General features: G+C 38.2%; 1 protein-coding gene across 12 annotated transcripts in view; it reads left to right on the top strand.

Annotated features, from left to right (window-relative positions):
* KLHL32 (kelch like family member 32) overlaps positions 1 to 21,023 on the top strand; it is a 245,785-nt gene that overhangs the window by 189,113 nt on the left and 35,649 nt on the right. For all 12 annotated transcript variants that reach the window (XR_014312142.1, XM_082731900.1, XM_082731897.1 and 9 more), the window contains 3 exons: positions 12,767 to 12,825; positions 16,071 to 16,263; positions 17,972 to 18,066. Coding sequence is in view for 11 of the 12 variants with exons in the window: in XM_082731900.1 (XP_082588026.1) it covers positions 12,767 to 12,825; positions 16,071 to 16,263; positions 17,972 to 18,066 (347 nt within the window). In the remaining variant the exon portion in view is untranslated. The remainder of the gene's footprint in view (positions 1 to 12,766; positions 12,826 to 16,070; positions 16,264 to 17,971; positions 18,067 to 21,023) is intronic.

Below are 21,023 nucleotides of genomic sequence, written 5' to 3'. Positions count from 1 at the left end.
GGTTTTGGCTCAGGTCATGATCTCAGGATTTTGAGATTGAGCTCTGTGTTAGGCTCCACACTCAGTAGAGAGTCTGTTTGGGATTCTTTCCCTCTTACTTTCCCTAAACCCTGCCACACCCACTGCTCACACTCTCTTGTTCTCAAATATATACAATCTTAAAATTTTCCTAGTTGTTTTTTGCAATTCTTTGTATTTTGGTGATGTTTGGTGTTACTTCTCCATCTTTATTTCTGATTTTATTTATTTGAGTCCTCTTCTATTCTTGATGAGTTGTCAATCTAAAGGTTTATCAGTTTTGTTTATTTTTTAGAACCATCTCTTGGTTCCACTGATCTTTTCGTTTTTTTTTTTTGTTGTTGTTGTTGTTGTTTTTTATTCACTGTTTCAGTTACTTTCTTTCTGAGCTTTATTGTCTTCTTCTTTCTACTGACCTTGGGCTTTGTTTGTTCTTATATTTATAGTTCTTTTAGGTGTAAGGTTAGGTTGTTTGAAATTTTTTTGTTACTTGAGGTATGCCTGTATCACTGTGAACTTCCCTCTTAGATCTGCTTTTGCTGTGTCCCAAAGATTTTCAACCATTGTGTTTTCATTTTCATTAGTCTCTGTGTGTTATTTCATTTTCTCTTTTATTTCTTCATTGGCCCATTTTTTGTTCATTTAATAACACGTTGTTTTTTCCATTTTTTTCTTCTTCTAATTGATTTCTAGTTTTGTATCTTAATGGTCAGAAAAGGTGCTTGATATGGTTTTAATCTTTTTAAATTTATCAAGACTTGTTTTGTTGCCTAACAAAACAAGACATTCTCCCTCTTGGAGAATGTTCCATGTGCACGTGAGAAGAATTTATATTCTGCTGTTTTGAGTTGGAATGTTTTGTATATATCTGTTAAGTCCATCTGGTCTAATGTGTCATTGGAAGACATAGTTACCTTATTGATTTTCTGCCTGGATGATTTATCCATTGATATAAGTGGGAGAAGCAATCACCTTTAAGTAAATCTTGAAGACTTCTCAGCTTTCTTCAATAATCTTCTCTAGTTGTTTAACATCTGGTCTAACAAAATTCTCCCTTGCATTTAAATTAAATTCATTTGTATTCTGTCCATTTTTCCTTCTGCTGTCCTCAATAACCAAGGAGACAGCTATAGTCTTGGCTTCTTGGGATAATGCCTCAATTATTGGCAATTCATTGATTTTCATTGAAGAAATGTAGCTCACGTTAGGATTTAAGTGCTCCATAATTAATGAATGAAGTTAAGAATTGGATTAAGGAAGAGGATAAATGAGATGACTCCAATAAATTGCTGGTCTTATATACAAAATAAACATTAGATATAAGTGTGAGTATTAGTATATGTAGCTATATTTAGATAAAAACTTCATTTATCTTTAAGTATATATTTCAATATTACAGAAAATACAAAGAAAACAACCACCAGGACTGTGTCTTGTAGGCTTTGCTGAAGAAATTTCAAACTTGGGTATAAATAAGCCTTGGCTAATAGAAGGAATAGGTCTGTGCTTGACTTGGACAACAAAACAATGATGGATTAATGAAATCAATGTAATTCATATTTTCTTCCACCTTACATTCCTTCCATTGATTCATTTAGTTTTCATATGTTGTTAATGCATTCCTAAATTTAATGTGACTTTCTCACACATATTTTAATAAATATTTCCTATTTTCTTGGTTATAAAACTAGCTCTTAAAAAATGCTGCAGTTTCCTTACATATTCTTAAAGATATAACTACTTTACCTCTTCTTTGGTGAGACCTTAGAAAACCACAGAAGCTTATCCTAGACTGGCTAGATCTATCATCCTAGTATCAAGCTGATTTCTCTTTCAATATGGGTCTGTATGTTTCCTTTTCTGTGTTATTAAATGTATCAACTTATTATAGATCTTATTGCTCTATCACTTTGTTTTTCCCCCACTGTGAAAGGAAATACATTTTCTTTGTTCTTCCTCTGCACTAATGTATGCTGCCTGTGTTAACCATACTTAATGAAAACAATCACAATTTTCTCAGGTTTGTTTCTCCCTACTGTGTACTTGAGATGAAAAATTCACTTCCCTGTGTACAGTACAATAACTTTAATTGGAAAGAAAAGGAAATCACCGGTGACATTTCTAATACCTTCTGTCGTCTGCCTCTTTCCTCAGGACCAGCTTATAATAAATCAATTGTGAATCTAACCATGGATAGGGAGGGGTACTAGATTTGCTAATGGCCCCCTTAAAAAAACAAGGCAGTTATATGTCACCCTATCACTGATTTAGAAGCATTACCCAGCTTTGTTTTTGCAAATAAAAATATTTGAGGCTATTCCTTATCCTTTACCAAATAATCAAGTATTTCCAATTTAATTGATGGGGGATTGGGTAGTTTGCAAGCATACTTCTGGTAGTTTGAAAGCTTTGCCTGAGGTGAAGGAAGTAAGGATTTTAGAATGTGGATTTTAGGATCTTATTTCTGTTCCATAAAACACAAAATGAATGTTTCTTTAGAGGTTCAATATTTCTAGCATGTTCACTGCCTCTGCATACTCCCTCCCTTTTCTCTGTCCATTTTGGGGTCAGGACACCTTGAAACCTGTCCATGGTTTTTAAAATGAGACAAGCAGAGATGAATTCAGAAGATAGGCTGTATGGATATGCCCATTAGCATTTAATTTAAGATGTTAGAGATAGTCAGATTTTACAGGATCCTGTAGCATTTGACACTGTGACCCAATTCACAAATGCTCCACATCATTTCTACTTGAAATTCACAATACTGAAGCAAAAGAAGCATTAAATATCCTGCAGTTGTGCTTTAAAAGTTATGCTCTCCATTGTGAGATATTGTTTGTGAACTACTAAAAAAAAACTATCTCTTTTTGTGAGTGAAAATTAATCCTGAACTCATCTTGCAGAACAACTTACCTTTTCATTTTCATCAAATGTTGCCAAGATAATGGGAATCTGAACCAAAAAATTAGTGCTTTTAAAAGTATAGAAATAAGATAAATGGTACTACATTTATTCAAAAGCAGTATTTAGTGTTTTCTTGATTCTCTTGGTGAATGCTACTTCCTTACTAAGTCTTGTGCTGGTTCATAGATTAACGATTAATTCAGCAAATACACTTCCTACCCTCTAGGAGCTGACAATCAAAGAACTTTTCAGATATTTCATTAATGAAAGAACATTTGTTAAAGCTTCTTTAACTCCCTAGAAGATACGTTTATTTTCATCTTGGTTAAATTTATATGAAGCTCGCATTGCCCCATTTTAAATGATTTTAATTTATTCAAACCTACTAGAGGGACTTTGGCTTTTCCAATATTCATTAAAATTAGAACAATGCAAAATTTCATAAACATTTTGTAAATGCCATAGTTTTAGCTTTTCTCTATCTTGGTGAATATTATTTTACTTGCATCTAAAAAATTACATACAAAACATTGATAAATAACAGAGGGTGCAGTGAAGGCTGGCTTGTGGTACCCTGAGGTCACAGAGCATGTGAAACTTGATCCACTTCTCACCACCTGGGAGGTGCTGAGCAAGTTTCCTAACCTTCCTTAGTCCTCTTCCAGGCTAGTGTGGAGTGACAAAGAAGAGTAAGACACATATCCTGAACTGGGACTCACTGTGTAGTAGAGGGAACAGACTCTTCAACAGATGATTACAGTATCCAGTGTAATACATGTGATGGTCAAAGTCTTCCCCAGAGACCATAGTGCAAAGCAAGGAGTACTTCATGTGGGTTTCACAGAGGTTCATAGCACATCTTAATTTGGTCTTAGGTCCACTGGCTGCTTCCCATGTCCTCATTAACCCCTCCTTGTCCTCATGAGTGGGCTTCATGGTCTAGTCATTTCCATAATTCTCCTGCCCTCTAGGAAGCACTCACTCTTGGACAAACCCCATGGTCTATTTTGTTTGTGCCTGTGCCTGGGCAGCTGAACCCTGTGGGAAGAGGCCAGTTGACAGGAGGGCTTGATGTGAGATCTACTCAGCTCCCCAAGCCCTGTCTGCTTTATAGGAACATCCTTCCACCCCACCCCTTCGCTCCCACCTCAGCTGTATCCTTCCTTCTCAGCCACCCCTCACTGGTTAGAACTTCCTCAAAACCCATGGCCCTCAGACTCAGAGACAAGACCTTTTCTTCTTTTCTTTCTTTCTTTTTTTTTTTTTCAGAGCAAATAACAGCAAGGAGGGTCTTGCAGCAAGTCAGCTGAGAGGAGATGAGGCAGCAAAGAGCGGGAGGAGTCAGATGGTCAAGAGGTGGGCTGGAAAGGGGCCAGCGCAGAAGGTTGGGAGGAACTATTAGCAAGTAGGGTGAAGAGGAGGGTTCTGGCGAAGGAGCATGAGAATGTGGGATGGTCAAGGTTAGAGGAGGAGTGTTAAAGGAAATCAAAAGTGAAAAGCAAAGGGCTTGCTGAGAAGTGTCCAATACTGCTGGGACCTTAAGGTCCAGAATATTTATTTTCTCTGCAACTTTCGATCAGGAACCTATTGGTAACTTCAGTGAAAGTAGCTATAGAGGAGTAGAAGAAAGTAAAAGCAAGAATGCAGTGGTTTAGGGTGTGAAAGAAAAGTGAGGAGGTAGAAAGTGCATGTATAGACCAGAAATACCAAGATACCATCTAAACTTATCTTCCTGAATCCGAGCTTACCAGACAGCTTTCTGATTATTATGCTTTGTCTCTTGGGAAGGGATGTGCTGTTTCTAGGAACACACATATTTCAGCCCATCTCACAACCATATTTTTTCATTGTAAATTAACAAATAGCATTTTGGATTTAGAAAGAAAAAAAGGTAGGAAGGAAAGAAAAAGGTGGAAGTTTGGCTGAGAGAAGAGAGAGTAGCTAAAGGAGGAAAGCCAGCCCACTGTTAAAAGAGGGAACTTTTTAAAAGAATGCAAGTTCATTAAGCAAATTGGTAGATAAGGGAAAGAAGAGAACAAAACTGAAGGTGAAGGGTTTGGGGCATTCTTCGGTTAGTAAAAGCTGAAAGCATCCTCCTAGGTACCAGGAATGGAGCTAAGTCCATGGGATACCATAATGACAATAGGCATAGGGTTTCAAACAGGCAGGAGGTATTTGGAGAGGAGTTTAGTCTTGGACAGGAGAAGGGGGACCCATCAAGTGCTAAGCCTGGAGGGCAGGAGACAATGCTAGATGTGGACTTAGGTAAGCTCCCAGATGAGGAGGGAGGAACCTCCTCCCAGGGAGGAACCTCCCTGACGAGGTTCCTTATCCATGGAATCAAGTGAGAGACAAAGTCGTCTGTTGAGGTTGTGCTATGTCGGGACTAGGGAGACAGTCTGAGGGAGGTGGCCTGGGGGAAGAAAGAAGCCTCTGAGAGAAAGCAGAGGGAACCGACACGTTTTTTAAAAATTAAGTGTCAGAGCTCATACTAAGGTTGGAAACAGCAAAACTGTGGTGGCCCAGTTTGTAAATTTGTCTTTTTTTTTTTTTTTTTTTTTTTGTGGTACTCACCAAAGAATTGGAGAGGTCAGGTCCTTGGATTCAGTCAAGATGGAAGGTTTTTAGGGTGTGAATAATCCAAAGGACCCTAGTAGAAGGGGTTCAGCTTGTTGGGTTAGGTGAATGTCAAGGGCTTAAGGGAGGGAGAGGGAGAACAAAGTGTGTTCTCAAGAAAGTCCACGAGAGAGTGTCTGTTTGTTGCCCCTGGAGGCAGTTACTGTGTGAGGAAGCTGCCTGCCTGCTAGAGGTTTGGAGCTTGAAAACCTGGCAGGTCCACTTAGTTCTTAGGGACCTGGTGTACCCCATAAGAATGAAATCTTCATTATTGCTTTACATTCTCACAACCAGCTGTCTTCAGCGGTTACTTTTTGCTCCTTTCTTTTTACGTTGGCCCCAGCCTTCACTATTTTCCATCTGGAAAAAGATGAAAACAAAACCAGTACGGTAGTGTCCTGAGATGAAGCCAAACAGAAATGACTCCTTCTATAATGCTTTTAGAAGAGCCAGGTGACTGAAAGAGTGAATAAATAAATAAAAATCAAACATGAAAGAGCTAAATGGTGTGAAGAAAGCAATAAGATCACCTATATTTTCTAAAATAATCAACAAAGATTTCACCCTAAAACGGACTTCCTTTACTCTGAAGAAGCAGCACTTGGTTTACCCTCACATTTCTGCTCACGAGATGAGGTGTAAAGGTGTTAAATGATGTTCATAGATCCCACAGCTGGTATTTGACAGAGTTGGAATTTGATCTCTATGTCTCTGGTTTTTGAAAACCATGCTTTCCCCGCAAAAACGTACAATGCAGTTATCACTCCAACGAATGTCTCAAAAACAGCTGTTTAACACTGTGAAAAGAGTTCCCAAATGACATGACTGAAAGTCAACGATATACTTAAGGATGATCGTAGATTATCGTACCTGGAGACTTGTTTAGATCCATGATCACTTGATTTTCTCTAGTTGTTTAACTGACCACTTTTCTCAGGGCACAGATTTGAGCCATGTAACGTCTTCCTTTTTGTGGAGAGAACAGCCTTTGTTTAGGTGATTGTTTGTGTCTGACCAGATGGATCTAAAAAGAGGTAGAATAAGGTGGGAGCTGAATTGCTTTACCTAAGAGTATGGGACATAGGTCATTTTCCTTTGTTCCCAAGAGGAGAGAAGGTTAAAGCTGAATCACGGAAGTAGGCAATCGCTGAAGAATTTGGTTGATGACAAAAGGGAGAGAAAAGATCCAACAAGAACATAGCAAACCAGGACACTAGAGACAGGTAGAGGTGACCTTGAGAACTTAACCTTGCTTGGAACCTGCAGAAATCTTTGGAGGCAGGATTTCATCTTTCTGTAGAATGAGGAATGGGACAGAAAATTTTTCTGAGATTTTAAAGTGCAGATGCCACTTGCATTGTGGTGGATTTTGTCTTCATTTGTCGTTGCACCTATTTTAAATAACACATGGCCCATTCTTTACATGTTTTGCATCGCAAGTTTGTATCTGTTCACTCTAGGTGACATAAATATAATTTATAAATTTATATTTTCAAGTGCATCATCCTTTATTTGTAGGTATTTTGTAAATTTGAGAATTTCTTTACGGATTTTGAGTCTATTAATTACCCATCCATTTGTGTGGGTTCCTCAAGTGTGACAGAAATAATATGGGTAGTAGTTTTAATTTAATGCATGGATTAAGTATACTCCTATTCAAGATGCTAATTCAGTAGATACATTCTTGGCTTTGATGGTTTATGTAGTGTTATAAACACTAAAAATATGGACAGTCTAATGTGTAAAAATAGATAATAAAAGTTTTTTTATTATAAGTTTTATTTATTATAAATATTCCCATGGTGTCCCTTTTTTTTAAGGATTAGTCACAAGTTTGGCTTTATTTAAAAAATGACTAATGTGAACTCACACCTAATGCCTTTCATTCTTTTGATAATTATATAATTAGTGTGTAGTTTTCCTGTTTTGAGAATTAAAGCATACTTATGGAGGAGAAGCTTTAAACTATTAAAGGAAAAAGTCTTTGATACCTTATAAACCAGCTGGTCATTCTAGTTATTAGAAAAAAATAAATCTATTTCAGACTACAAAATTCATTTATTAATTCAAAATTCTATACTTCATTATATTTGTTATTTTTAAAAAATATTTCCTACATGCTCATTTGTACTTTTTATGGCAATGATAAGAAGTTTCTATAAATAAATTACTACAGCACTACAGTAAACTTCCTCTGTGGGTCACTTGCAATGCTCCGCATTCTGGGTTATATAAAACCTGTGAGAGAGATGTTGTCGTCTCCAGTTTGTGTATGAGGAGTTTCAGCTGGCCTGTGTTAAGTGCTCCCGTGAGATGAGAGTCATAAAGGAGCCTGTGTGGGGTGATGCCACAGCCTGTCCTGAAGCTCGCCCCCTAGCCTAGTGTACAGCTGACCACGGCAGGCTTCCAGGAGAGCTGAGAACTTGAGGTGGTTTTCCACAATCCTGAATTGGCTGGCAGAGTTCCAGAGTGTCTTCCCAGAGAGCATGGACATGTTTGGTTCTTTGCATCCTGCTCCGTCCTTGTAAGGGTCCTAGTGCTGTATTACGTACACAAGCTTCCACTAAAGAGTGTAGTATAGGACGGTCCATCAACAGATGTATTTTCTGTCCTCAAAAAAAAAATTTTAAAAAAAATTGCAGAGCCACCAGACTTGACCTACCCTGACCAATGTAGATTGAGAGCTGTTTTCCTAAACACTATTATGTACACCTTGTCAGCCTTGACCAGTCGTTGCTTGTGAGCACAGTGAGTTTGGGAGTCAGTGAACTCCAGTCGTGGAGACAGAAGTCACTTGCTTGGCAGTCACCTGTCATCCTTTCTCCCATACGCAGTCATCCATTTGTCACCACGTTTTGTGAAAAGCTGAACAGGGAAGCTTCAGAAAAATGCTTTGCTCTCGTCTCGATGATAGAACTCATTTCTCATCGCTGGTAGCACGGTGGTAACTTTTCATTCCTTCTGGCAGTTTTTAAAGACTTATTTGACTTTGGGGGAACCTGCAGCATATCTTAAAGTCACAGTTCAAAAGTAGAAGACGGGGGGGGAAAAAAGTGTAAGACAGTGTTGTTCATTTTCAATTTTGGCTGAAAAGTCTTAACTTCTACCGTGGCACTTCAAAGTTCTGGAAAACTTGGCTTTAAAAAGGGATGCTGATACGAGATGGCATACTTAATGACAAATGTATCTATAGAAAGCTGTTAAGATGCAGATTATCCCCCCCTGGGGTGGGGGAGGGAGATCAAAACTGCCAATCTGTAAAATGTACTCGATCGAGGGAGGCATCGACTCTATCTTCGCAAGCGCTCTGATTGCAGGGGACAGTATAGCAGCATGTGGCATCATAACCCAGAGCAGGCAAATCAGCTTGATGACTTTCAAAGCCAGGAATACTGCTGCAGGCAAGGGTACTCCAGTCTAGGAGAAATTAAAACATATAGAGACTGTTATTAATTCCATATCTATTTTTGTATAGTCAAATCTGTATGCAAATCCTTAGCATCTCATTTCCGCAGATTAATCTAAAAGTGAAGAGTGTTATGTGAAGAGAATGTAATGATAAAGCTTGGCAAATAACACTGCAAAAGAAACCGGGGCCGCCAACTTGGATGCTTTCTTTAAAATTTATTTTTTTGTGCTGAGAACAAAAGGTTTTTATTTATATGATCGTTTGTAAATTATTTCAAAGGGGGAAAGCAATAGAAGCAATTTCAAGGGCTTTCCCTTGCAGTCCTGACTTGGTAGAAGTTACAGTGCTAGGTTTTTTAGGCACCTCCTGTGGTTTAACATTCCAGAAGTAATCAACCAAATAACTAACTCGGATTTTTATTTTTTCTTCCACCTAGTAACCTAGTATCTCATTTCTAAACATTGTCATGGGAGTGAAAATTTGTATGTAAGGGTAAGAAATCTAATTACGGCCTGCAGATTTGGGAGGGGGGGAGCTAACTATTATGAATGCATCTGTAGAAAAGAGCAAATAATTCTGAAGAGCATGAAGATAAATTGTATGCCCTGCCTAGGAGAGAGGATGTAATAGCTATATTTGAATCCATTGGTTGTACATTTAATCTATAATGGGCAGAGTCTGATACGTATAGTGGTGTAAATATTTTCAAATAGGTTATAAACAGATAGTTTACTGCAGTAGATATTAATTCTGTCCCATCTTTCTAAAACAAGGAGAGAAACTGTCGAAGTTTTGAAGCAATGGGTGGGAGATTGACCTTCTGCTCTCTCTCATTTGGAGAAATGATTATAGGCAAGCTGGACATTCATCTGGTGCTTATGGCCCAGATCAAAAGCACTTGGCAATCATTTTCACCCTGAAGACTTGTGTGGTCTCAATAGATTTGATTATTCTTGTGTAGTTATGCTGAGAAAGAATGATTGGACATTCAGTTTTTAATCAGATAAAAGAAAAGGAAGGTTGGGAGGAAAAAGCAAACATAGCTCTGTGTTTATTTGGACATACATTTTGACTCTATGTAGGCATTTCAACCTCAGCTTGCTTAAGTGTATTTTCTTTTCCTTTTATTTTATTTTAAAATGAGACATTCAATAGGAAATGCAGAGAAGACTTTCTTTGAGGGCAGGAAGCTCATTTCTCTCTGTTCTTTGTGGTTTTACTCTGCAGATAAAGCTTTCATTGAGCTTAAAAGTAGTTGCAGGCTTCAGAGAGAATTAAAAAAAAAAAAAGCCCTCCAGTTAATAAAAGCCATAGTCAATTATATGAAAGAAATAATCTCCTTATTGTGATTGCATGAGAGAGTAATGATTGGCCTGGACAGGTTCCCTTCCCTTTATGTAGCCATTGGTATTGATTGATTATTCGGCTCAGTTAAGGACTGTGCACAAATCCTCTGGATTCTCGTTGACGTGATTCCTGGCCACCGGAGTTGATGGTGGTGACTGATCCAAAGTACTGGAACTGTCAAAGCAAAAATTATATGGGACAAAGTTAAGCAGATAAGGAAGACTTTGTTCAAGGCTATTGCAATAGGGGAGGGAGACCAGAATGCAGTCTGAAATGAATTCTGCTGAAGAAGAGGCAGGAGGGTTTTCAAACACTGAGCTTTTTGCAGTGAGAAAAGTACTGAAGGAGTTTTGGGGTAAAGGTTGATCAGTGTGATGTATTGAGCACATTCAGTTACCCCTGATTTTGTAACTGTTTTCCTCTGTGATTAGACCATGTGTATTTGCTGATTGGCGCCCAGAAAAGTGAGGCTCCTCCCTTTCTTCAGAGAGACTGGGAGACAGAGTGATTATCTTCCATGATGATTACGTTTCAATGGGATGGTTCCTGGGGCTTTGAGGAAGTTATTCTCAGGTTGTAAAACTGCGTAAAGCTTCTTAAATGATTTTTATCTCAAGGAAGCAGAGAAAGAATTTACAGATTTTCTAATGTGCAAGAAAAGGGATGTCAGAGGCCAAGAAGACAGAGAGAGGGCTATTAAAGTTTAGTCAAACTGAGAAAAACGTTACAGCTGTTTTGGTCATTATTGTAACAGTACATACTTTTTGAATTCAAACAATTTCAACAGGAAACACCTTTGGTCTGACTCAGTTTTAGATCTTCATTGTAAAATTGGCTGCTTCTTTGTGATACTTACTAAAATATTTCTCATTTTATTTTTATTTTTTTAAATTTAATTTTATTTTTTCAGTGTTCCAAGATTGTTCATGCATCACACCCAGTGCTCCATGCAATACGTGCCCTCCTTAACACCCACCTCCAGACGCCCCTCCTCTCCCTCCCCAGCCAAACCCTCAGTTTGTTTCTCAGAGTCCACAGTCTCTCATGTTTCATCTCCCCCTCTGATTTCCCCCAATTCACTTTTCCTTTCCTTCACCTAATGTCCTCCGTGTTATTCCTTATGCTCCACAAGTAAGTGAAACCCTATGATAATTGACTCTCTCTGCTTGGCTTATTTCACTCAGCATAATCTCTTCCAGTCCCGTCCATGTTGATACAAAAGTTGAGTATTCATCCTTTCTGATGGAGGCATAATACTCCATTGTACATATGGACCAATAAATGTTAACTCATTTTAAACGAGCATTAGATACTATTTCTTAAGAGATTTTGGGGGGAGGTAGTAGGTTTGCTCTCGTATTCTTGTTTATTTTATTACCTAACATTTACTATCTCCTAGTGTTATTTTCTTATAGAGCTTTTTTTTAATGTGTTTTTTAGTTCTCCCATCTGATGGTAAAAATTAAAGAGATCAGTGATTTCTGGGTTTTACAGGGCTCAGTGTACACCACAAACGTGAAACTAAGTATGAGGACAGATAGGAAAACTTTGTTAGAATTGCAATGATATTTTAGTGGTTCTTGATTAAGCAGAAGGTCTTGAGACTTTGGATCTAAGCAATTGTCAGGAGGCTTTGGAAGAGTTCATGACACAGAGTACATGCAGTGCTGTCGGATATGGTCACCTTTTGTCTCATGTGGCTTATCAGGCACTTGAAATGTGGCTAATCTGGATTGAAATGGGCTGTGTCAAACAGACATTGGATTTTGGAGACCATATGAAAAAAAGAATATAAAGTAGCTCCAGAATTTTTCTATTAACTACGCATAGAAATGATAATATTTGTTAAATAAAATCTATATTGAGTTTACTTTCACTGTTTCTTTTTAGTGTTTCATGTGGCTACTGGAAGATTTTAAATTGCATATGTGACTCACATTGGGGGCTCTTGTTATATTCTTTTGGACAGCTCTGGCTCTAGATTTCTTTGGATAAGTCATGTCTTTTCTTAGATGTGGTTTCTCTGAAGAGATATCAAGATATCACTGTGTTGGCGTACATAAGGTTAGAGCTGTAAAAATTGCCAGTTTAGCTAAGGATAGGAATTTCCCGTATAATTCTGTCGCAGGCATACATTGTGTGGAGATTTGTCTATGTGTGATGTTCATTCCCACTCTCTGCCATTCTTTGCCTCTCATTCTGGCCATGCAGAGTGGCTTGCCAGAACTGGGGCCTCTTGGTAATCTCAGCATACTTGTTGCTTGCTCTCAACTGGATTGCTTCAGAAATGTTTCTTGAAAATGAAACTGCTTCAACAATAAGCTTCTTAATTATGTCATGGGTTCACCACGAGGGTATACAAACAGATCCTCAGCAGTAGCTAATTTTCCTTTAATTGTATCTCATTCTTATGTTGGAATATCTTATTTCGTATTCATGAAAGCTCTAACACATGTTAATCCGTTACAGGTGGGGTAACTAACACAGCACAGTATCAGAACAGACTAATGGTGTATGAACCTAACCAGGTAAGAATCATATAAGAAAAACTCATTACCTTAATTAAAATGAATTTTAGAAGATTTCCACAGTAATTAGTAGTTGAAATGCCAAGTCTGTACATACGCATGCACCTTCAACTTGTGTAGAGAAAAGGAAGCATCTGGATAAACTGCCTTTTGGTTGCCTTTTTTTTTTTCCCCTCACAAAATTTCAGCTCCTTTAGTTTTATGTGATACACGATGCTTAACTCTTTCAGAGTTTTGCATAATGTAGAAAAAAGGGGCGATAGGCTGATGAGTTAAATGCCCCTTATTCCCATTATTTCAAGTGGCTATTCATATTCAGAGGGATCCAAAGAAAGGATTTTGATTGACCTGTTATATGTCCTTTGAGAAGGCATCTCATTCCAAGAGGGGAACATGCTTATCGTTTCATTACTCCCAAATAAAATAATAGCTTTTACTTAACTCAGTGTAGGCAGAATGTCTTTGAGGGGTGTCAAGGATAAGTCTGAAGTAGAAGTATCTGGAAAGTGTGAGGATGTTTCTCATCTGATAGCTAGTGCCTGAGCTGGAAGCATTCTGATGGTGTCTGTGCCTTGTTCTGCCCACTTGCCATCCACACTTAGTGAGTTTTTTGTCCCCCAGAAAAGAACAATTTTTATTCTCTTTTCCTTCTACCAAAATATCTGTGGCCTTGGCACATGTTTTCAGGACTTTACCGTTTCTATGATTTTGGTAATGTAAATATTTTTCGTGATTATGACAGTCTTCCAAAATGATTTGATCTGGGAATTTAATATTCATCAGCTGGAGATAATGGAACATGAAACAACAGGTTGGCTTTGGCAGCCTGGGTCAGGGTCGGCCACGAAATGTGTGTCCTGATGACCTTAGTCGATCTGGTGTCTTTTTATTTCAACCTCATTTGATTCCGAATTTAATGAAGGTGTTTCTCTCTTTGCAAGTGTGTTTCCTGATGTATTAGAAGCTGTAGATTTCAGGGACCACATGTCCACGGGCCAGGTGTCTCAAGAGGGATCATTAATTTGCAGTTGCTTGAGTTCGGTGCACACGTGGTTAAAGAGGAAGAAGGTGTTAACATTTCTCGAATGAGTTCTGTTTCATGTTTGTACACACATGCTCTTTTTAAAAATTCTGCTGGCATATTGTTTACGGTGGGTACTGGCAAACATCACATCTGCTTGCATCTTGCTCAGAATCTCAATAACTCTATCATTCAGCCCTGGTGCTTATTTCTCTTCTAGGTCTTTGTGGAGAGTCGATAATGCCTGCCATCTGCCACAGAGCACATCGCTACCTGCCAACAGGCAGGCTGGGGTGACCTCTGCTTCCCCACTACTGATTAGTATTCACACGCTAGCTTATTAGGAGTGACCCCACCAGGCCTCTCTGTTTCTTTGCCTTTGCAGTGCTTGGCGGCTCACCTGGCAGGCACGGCAGTGAAGGAAGCTAAAGATATAATCAGGGGATGTAGGCAGGCTTTACAAACCAGATGGCGTCCACAGTCCTGTGGCAGGGGACCGGACTGCTAATGCAAACGTTGATTCCTAATACCAGAACGGGTTGCCTCCTAGAAAGCACCTAAGGAAGGCACCATCAGAGTTTTGAGTTAAATCCACTCATGTAAAATGTATCAAAGATATTTCTTTACAGAGTATCTGAAAGAAAGGTGTGGCTATCTTATTAAAGAAGACTTTTGATTGGAAAGAGATTCTTATGACACCTGTAAAAAGGGGGAGCAGATAGGTGCAAGCCTTTCAAACTGTACAAACCACTCTTTTTTTAAGTCTATCTTTAAAAGAGAAATTAGAAATGAGCTAGGAGATACGCCTTTAGTGAATGGACCTTTAGTGACGATTTCCTTATTCTTTTACAGCTTTGTGAACTGGTGAAACGCTTTGTATTAAAAACATCATATGTTCTTTCTATCGAAATCCAAATTTTTCTTGGCAAAAGGAATCTGCATTCCTCCTGTAGGTTAGTGTTTATATACAAAGGAAATGGTTAGATTTACTTACCTGTCCATTGCTTGGTTAAGGCTTAAAATTAAGGTCGTATTTGATTTTCATCTAATTTTGCATTTTAAATTAGATTTTTGAAAGAAGCCATATTGAAGAGGAGTTGAGCATTGTCTTTCTCATTAGTGAGAGTGACCTACAACCAAACAGTGGAGGTTTCACCATTCCTAAAGTTGTTTAAAATTTGGCCTTCTGCCAAAACAAATGTATGCCTAGAAATAACTTTTCCCAGTTTGGTAGACAATATGATTATAAATATGTTAAAAGGGATTAGGCAGGGCCGCCTGGGTGGCTCCATGGGTTAATCCTCTGCCTTCAGCTTAGGTCATGATCCCAGGATTCTGGGAGCCTCACATCAGGCTCTCTGCCTGCCTCTGCCTACTTGTGATCTCTGTCTATCAAATAAATAAATAAAATCTTTTAAAAAAAAAAAGGGACTAGGCAGCATGAGACTTTGTTGTGACACCAGATCTTTGCTCTTCTATTGATCTTGGGAGGTTAATTTTGGAAAGAATAGCAGAATCACCCTAGCCCTAGTTTATGTAGAGGCCTTGGGTAACCAGTGATTACTATCACAATAATTTTTTTAAAGGGTGTGTTTATTGGACATTATGTGGCGCTCTTCTAAATGTTGTGTATTAACTAATTTAATCATCACAACAAGCTTTCAGGTACAGTATGACTCTCCCTACTTTACAGATGAGGAAATAGGCACATAGAGGTTAAATACTTTGCTCAAGGTCACACAAAGGTTATAAACTCAGGCATCCTGGATCCAGAGCCTGTTTTCTTAAATCATTACACCTAAAAAAAAAAAAAAAAAAAAAATTACACCTAGTCATGTGCTTTTACTCAAGCAATTTGCATGAGTAAGTTCTCTCAATTGGGTGAGGGAACCATCATGAAAATTTCTATATTCTCATGTGCTTCCCTTATAAAATGCAAATACCCTATAAAATGCAACCCAAACAAGAGGAAATGCATTTGTACATTGCAAAATTCAGCTGGAATATATGGTTCTTCTATATATAAAATATGGTTCTTCTATAATTGTTTTCAGGCAAGAAGCCTGTACCTTTCAAAATATGTAAGCAACATTCTAGTAGAATGGAATAGACAAAGCAGAGTCCCAGCTCTTAACGAGGCACTGCTATTTTCTGCTTCAGAGGTCTGCTGTTAACAGAGTCCACCTGAATTTATTTATTTATTTATTTATTTATTTTTTCTCAGAATAAATGGATAAGCCGCAGCCCTATGTTGCAGAGAAGGGTCTACCATTCCATGGCTGCTGTTCAAAGAAAGCTTTATGTTCTTGGAGGCAATGACTTGGACTACAACAACGACCGGATCCTTGTGCGGCATATAGATTCTTACGACATAGACACTGACCAGTGGACGCGTTGTAATTTCAACCTGTTGACTGGCAAGTACTTTTGACTAAGTAAATCAGGAAAGGTAGAGATTCAAGAAATAGCCACTCTTGTTTTCTTAAACATCTTCAGTGCCTCCCTATCTTCAGTGCATGATGGCAGAACAACTTGTGTTCATTAACCGGAAAGATTTGTCTCTTGACATTATTTGTCTTACAATATGTGACTCAGTCAAATGGCTGAACTATTTTCTCAGGGTCTCTGTTACCTTCGTGCATCTTCTCACTTGGCTGAGAGAGGTCTGTCAGGTCCTTTCTTGTCAATAAAGATGCACGTAGGAACTTTGAGATGATTAGGAGGAACGGGGGAATTGATAACTTTACAGAAGCAACATATTTCTTTTCTTTTCACTTCTAGTCCTCTTTTATTTATTTTGAGGTCAGGCATCTGGTCTTCATTGTTTGTTACTGTCAGGTACGATTTCTGGCTGTATTCTCCTAACAACTAAATTTTAGAGCAGTTCTGTGCATAGGGGTTTGGTGGTGGTTCCGGCCACAGAGCAGTTCAAGCATTACACAGGGCAACACTAGGTATGGACCCTCCTGATCCCAAAAGGGAATAAAAGGAAAGCAGTGAAAAATGTACCCATAAAGTTTCTTTATGGAGTTGAAAACTTTCTCTCCCTTGTCAGCGTACATTGTAAACGTTCACAGGTGACCAGATCCCTTCTAAGCTGCTCTACCAAATAGGAAATTCACACACTCAACATGGTGGGCTGGACTGGCCCCTGAGGACATCTTCGTATGCTGAGTGGGGCGCTCGGCCCCTCACAGCTGCTGCTGGGGAGGCAACAGCAAGCGCGGACCCAGTGTGAGGGGGTTAGATGCTTTGTGCAGAGCTCCTGTTTTTGTGAAAATGATCTTTAAGGCCCACCTACAAGTACTTAACCCTGTCCAAGTTTCTGTGGTGGCACCTTAGTCCCTCCGTCCCTGGATCTGCGATTCTGTCTGCTGGAGGATCCGGCTTATTTATTACCACAGTCAATCCGGTGTCAGCCTATCAATAAAAAGAGACTCTCTTACTCTCAGATGGCCTCCAGGAAAGAAGAGGTGGTAGTGAGTTATTCTGTCTTCTTTTTTTAAATGGGAGAGGAAGCTTTCATTATTCTGGCGTGTCAGTATCTAGAGACTACCCGGGCTGGTCCCAGATCGGGAACTTTAATACAGTCTTAAAACGGTTGTGTATGTAAAGAAAGGGAGGCTAGTAACTTTATCAATCTTTTCTGTCATTTGCCTTCATTTGGAGGATACTTGGGGCCTGGCGGCTTTATTGACTTCTTGGGGTTGCAGCTGTTACTTTACAAATGTAAGCGCTTGCTTTAAAAGCATTAATGGAGCTGTTTTGCATTTTGAAAATATACCTTGTTTCCACCGGCTGAAGGTAATTGGCATAAAATGGAGCGTAGAACTCTTATTTTGTTATTGCTTATTATTGCTGTATTTAATGCTATATTTACCCACTTGGCTGGTGAATAAGTGTTTTGGCTTGGTTCTGACCTGACACAGATTCATTCTCTGTGAACGCGTGGTTAATTCTTCCCTCTGAGTACTGGGAGGCGGTGATTAGTTGCCACAGAAATCCTGTGGAGCATACAAGTGTGCCACAGGGGGAACTTGTATCCTTCAGTGGCAAAAGGGTTAATTAAGACATGCAAGGAAATGGATTTATTTTTTTCTTTTTATTCAATTCTCTTTACTTTAGGCCAAAATGAATCTGGAGTTGCTGTCCATAATGAGAGAATATATTTAGTTGGTGGATATTCGATTTGGACAAATGAGCCTCTGGCTTGTATCCAGGTGAGTGGTTGAAGTTCCTTTTGAAGTTTGTTCAAGCGGTTCAGTGAGGTCACTTTGTGCAGTGCTGCTACTGAAGGAAGAGCTGTGTACATGTAGGAAAAGGTTTGAATTCCCTTTGTGCAGCGCGTTTAGACACTAAACTTCATCCTGCTTCCTAAAAATGACACCTAAGAAATGATGGAGCCCTAGTGAAAATAAAGATGGGGGGGGGGCTTTGAAAATCTATATGATTAATGAATAAATAAATAACATAAAAATAAAAAATAAAATATATATGATACCATCCTGGAAATGGGGAAAGTGGGATAACTTTCTTTTTCTCATAAACCAAAAAAAAAAAAAAAAAGTCTAGAAAGTTTTAGCAGTAGTACCATCACGCTCCCAAAACTTTACAAACGCCTCCTTCCCACACAGTTGCTTTATTTTTTGTACCACAATTTGTTCATTCCAGAAAGTCCCACCTACGAAGGTGTTCTTCCTTCCTGGCAGAAATTGGGAGCAGTAGGGGTTTATGATTAGTCTGATGGAGAGAGCCTGTGCCCCCAGACAATAGCCTTGGCACAGCAGCCTGTGAGGAGCATAGGTGAGGCAGGTGCCAGCTGAGCTTTTCAGAACAGTGATAGATTTTGTTGATACACGTATTCAAGGTCTTATTATTTTATTTTTTACAATTGTTACCATAGTTGTTCCTCTGTTTTACAGGCTCTCTGATAATGTGTTGACATATATTAGGCCTGATTTACCCCTTGATCTCCAGAAAAATCTATCCTTAAAATTACCATTATTATCTAACCTCACCTTTAGGGAAGATTTTTTTAACCACTGCTTCATTATTTTTAATGTCACAGGACCAATCAAGATTTTAATTTTTTCTTCAGTTACATCTCATAAGATATATATATATTCTCAAAAACTTTTCCATGTTGTCCCAGTTTTCAAAATTGTTAGCATAGGGCACCTGGGTGGTTCAGTTGGTTAAGCGACGGCCTTTGGCTCAGATCATGATTCCAGGGTCCTGGTATCTAGTCCCACATTGGGCTCCCCTGCTCTGTGGGGAGCCTGCTTCTCTCTTTCCCCCTGATTATGCACGCTCTCTCTCTCTGTCAAATAAATAAATAAAATTTAAAAAAAATGCTACCATATAGTTGTTTTGTTACCACTTAGTTCTATCCCCTATTGTTTTCATAATATTGATTATTTTTTCTTCTCTTGATTTCTCTTGCCAGAGGTTTGTCTGGGTATTTAATATACTTCTCTTAACTAGATCTAAATCTGCAAGGATAGCCTAAGTATGAATGGATAGCCTAAGTATGAACAACATAATAAACAAGCTGGCCCTAATGGATGTGAGTTCTGGATTCAATAAGATAGAGTGGGGTTTTTTTAAGTTTATTGAGATATTATTAACATTTAATATTGTATTATTAATTCAAGGTATACAAAAAATGTTATATATGTATATATTGCTAATTGATTACCAAAGTAAGTTTAGTTGACATCCATAACCTGACATAGTTACGGAAGTTTTTTCTGTTTGTGATGAGAACTTTTAAAATCTATTCTCTTAGCAACTTCCAAATATTTAATGCAGTATGGGTAATTGTTGTCACTGTGCTGTACATTACATCCCCAGGATTTATTTTTCTTATAAGTGGAGGTTTGTATCTTCTTTTTTATTGAATTCTATGTGAAATACAGTACAACAGTAGCTTCAGGTATATAGCATAGTGATTCAACAAGTCTATACATTGCGCTGTGCTCACCACGGTGCTGACTACCATGTGTCACCATACAACGTTATTACAATATCATTGACTGTATTCCCTCTGCTGTGCCTTTTATCCCTGTGACTGCATAGTCCATAACTGGAAGACTGTATGTCCCATTTCCCTTCACCCATCTTGCACATTCCACTCACCCACCTTCCCTCTGGAAACTATCAGTTTGGTCTTTGTATTTGTAAGTCCCTTTCTTTCTTTGTTTGTTTGTTTTTTTTTTTTTTAGATTCTACATATAAGTGAAATCATATGATATATGTCTTTCTCTGACTTATTTCACTTAGCATAATATTCTCTAGGTCCATCCATAATGTCACAAATGGCAAGATCTCATTTTTTATGACTAATATTCCATTTTATATAGATAGATAGATAGATAGATAGATAGATATAGATATATGATGATTAGGGATGTTGAGCATTTTTTCATGTGTCTATTGGCCATATATACATCTTTGTTGGAAAAATGTCTGTTCAGGTTCTTCACCCACTCATTTTTTTAATCAAATTTTTTGCTGTTTTTTGATGTTGAGCTGTGTAAGTTCTTTACATATTTTGCATATTAAGTCCTGTCAGATATATCATTTGCAAATATCTTTTTCCATTCACTGGGTTGCATTTCCATTTTGTTGATGGTTTCCTTCTCTGTGCAAAACTCTTTTTTTTTGGTATAGTCACAATAGTTTATTTTTACTTTTGTTTCCTTTGCTTGAGAAAACATATATATAAAAAAAAAGTCGTTAAGGCCAGTGTCTAAAGAGATTACTGCTTATGTTTTTTTTTTTTTTTAATTAACATGTAATGTATTGTTCTGCCTATGTTTTCTTTTAGGAGTTTATGGTTTCAGGTCACACATTTAGGTCTTTAGTGCATTTTGAATTTATTTTTGTGTGTGTGAGGTAAGTGGCCCAGGTTCGTTCATTTTGCATGTAGCTGTCCAGTTTTCCCCACACCATTTATTGAAGAGACTGTCTTTTCTGCATTGTATGTTCTTGTCTCCTTTGTCATAGATTAATTGACCTTGTGAATGTGAGTTTATTTCTGGATTTTCTATCCTTTTGCATTGATCCATGTATCTATGTTTGTCCCACTACCTACTGTTTTGACTACTGTAGCTTTATAGTATATCTTGAAATTTAGGATTGTGATACTTCCAGTTTTGTTCTTCCTTTGTAAAAT

Source organism: Mustela nivalis, assembly GCF_964662115.1.
Source record: "Mustela nivalis genome assembly, chromosome: 5".
NCBI classification, from domain to species: domain Eukaryota; kingdom Metazoa; phylum Chordata; class Mammalia; order Carnivora; family Mustelidae; genus Mustela; species Mustela nivalis.
The sequence above is the reverse complement of the archived record's forward strand: the minus strand, read 5'-3'. Positions and strand labels throughout refer to the sequence as shown.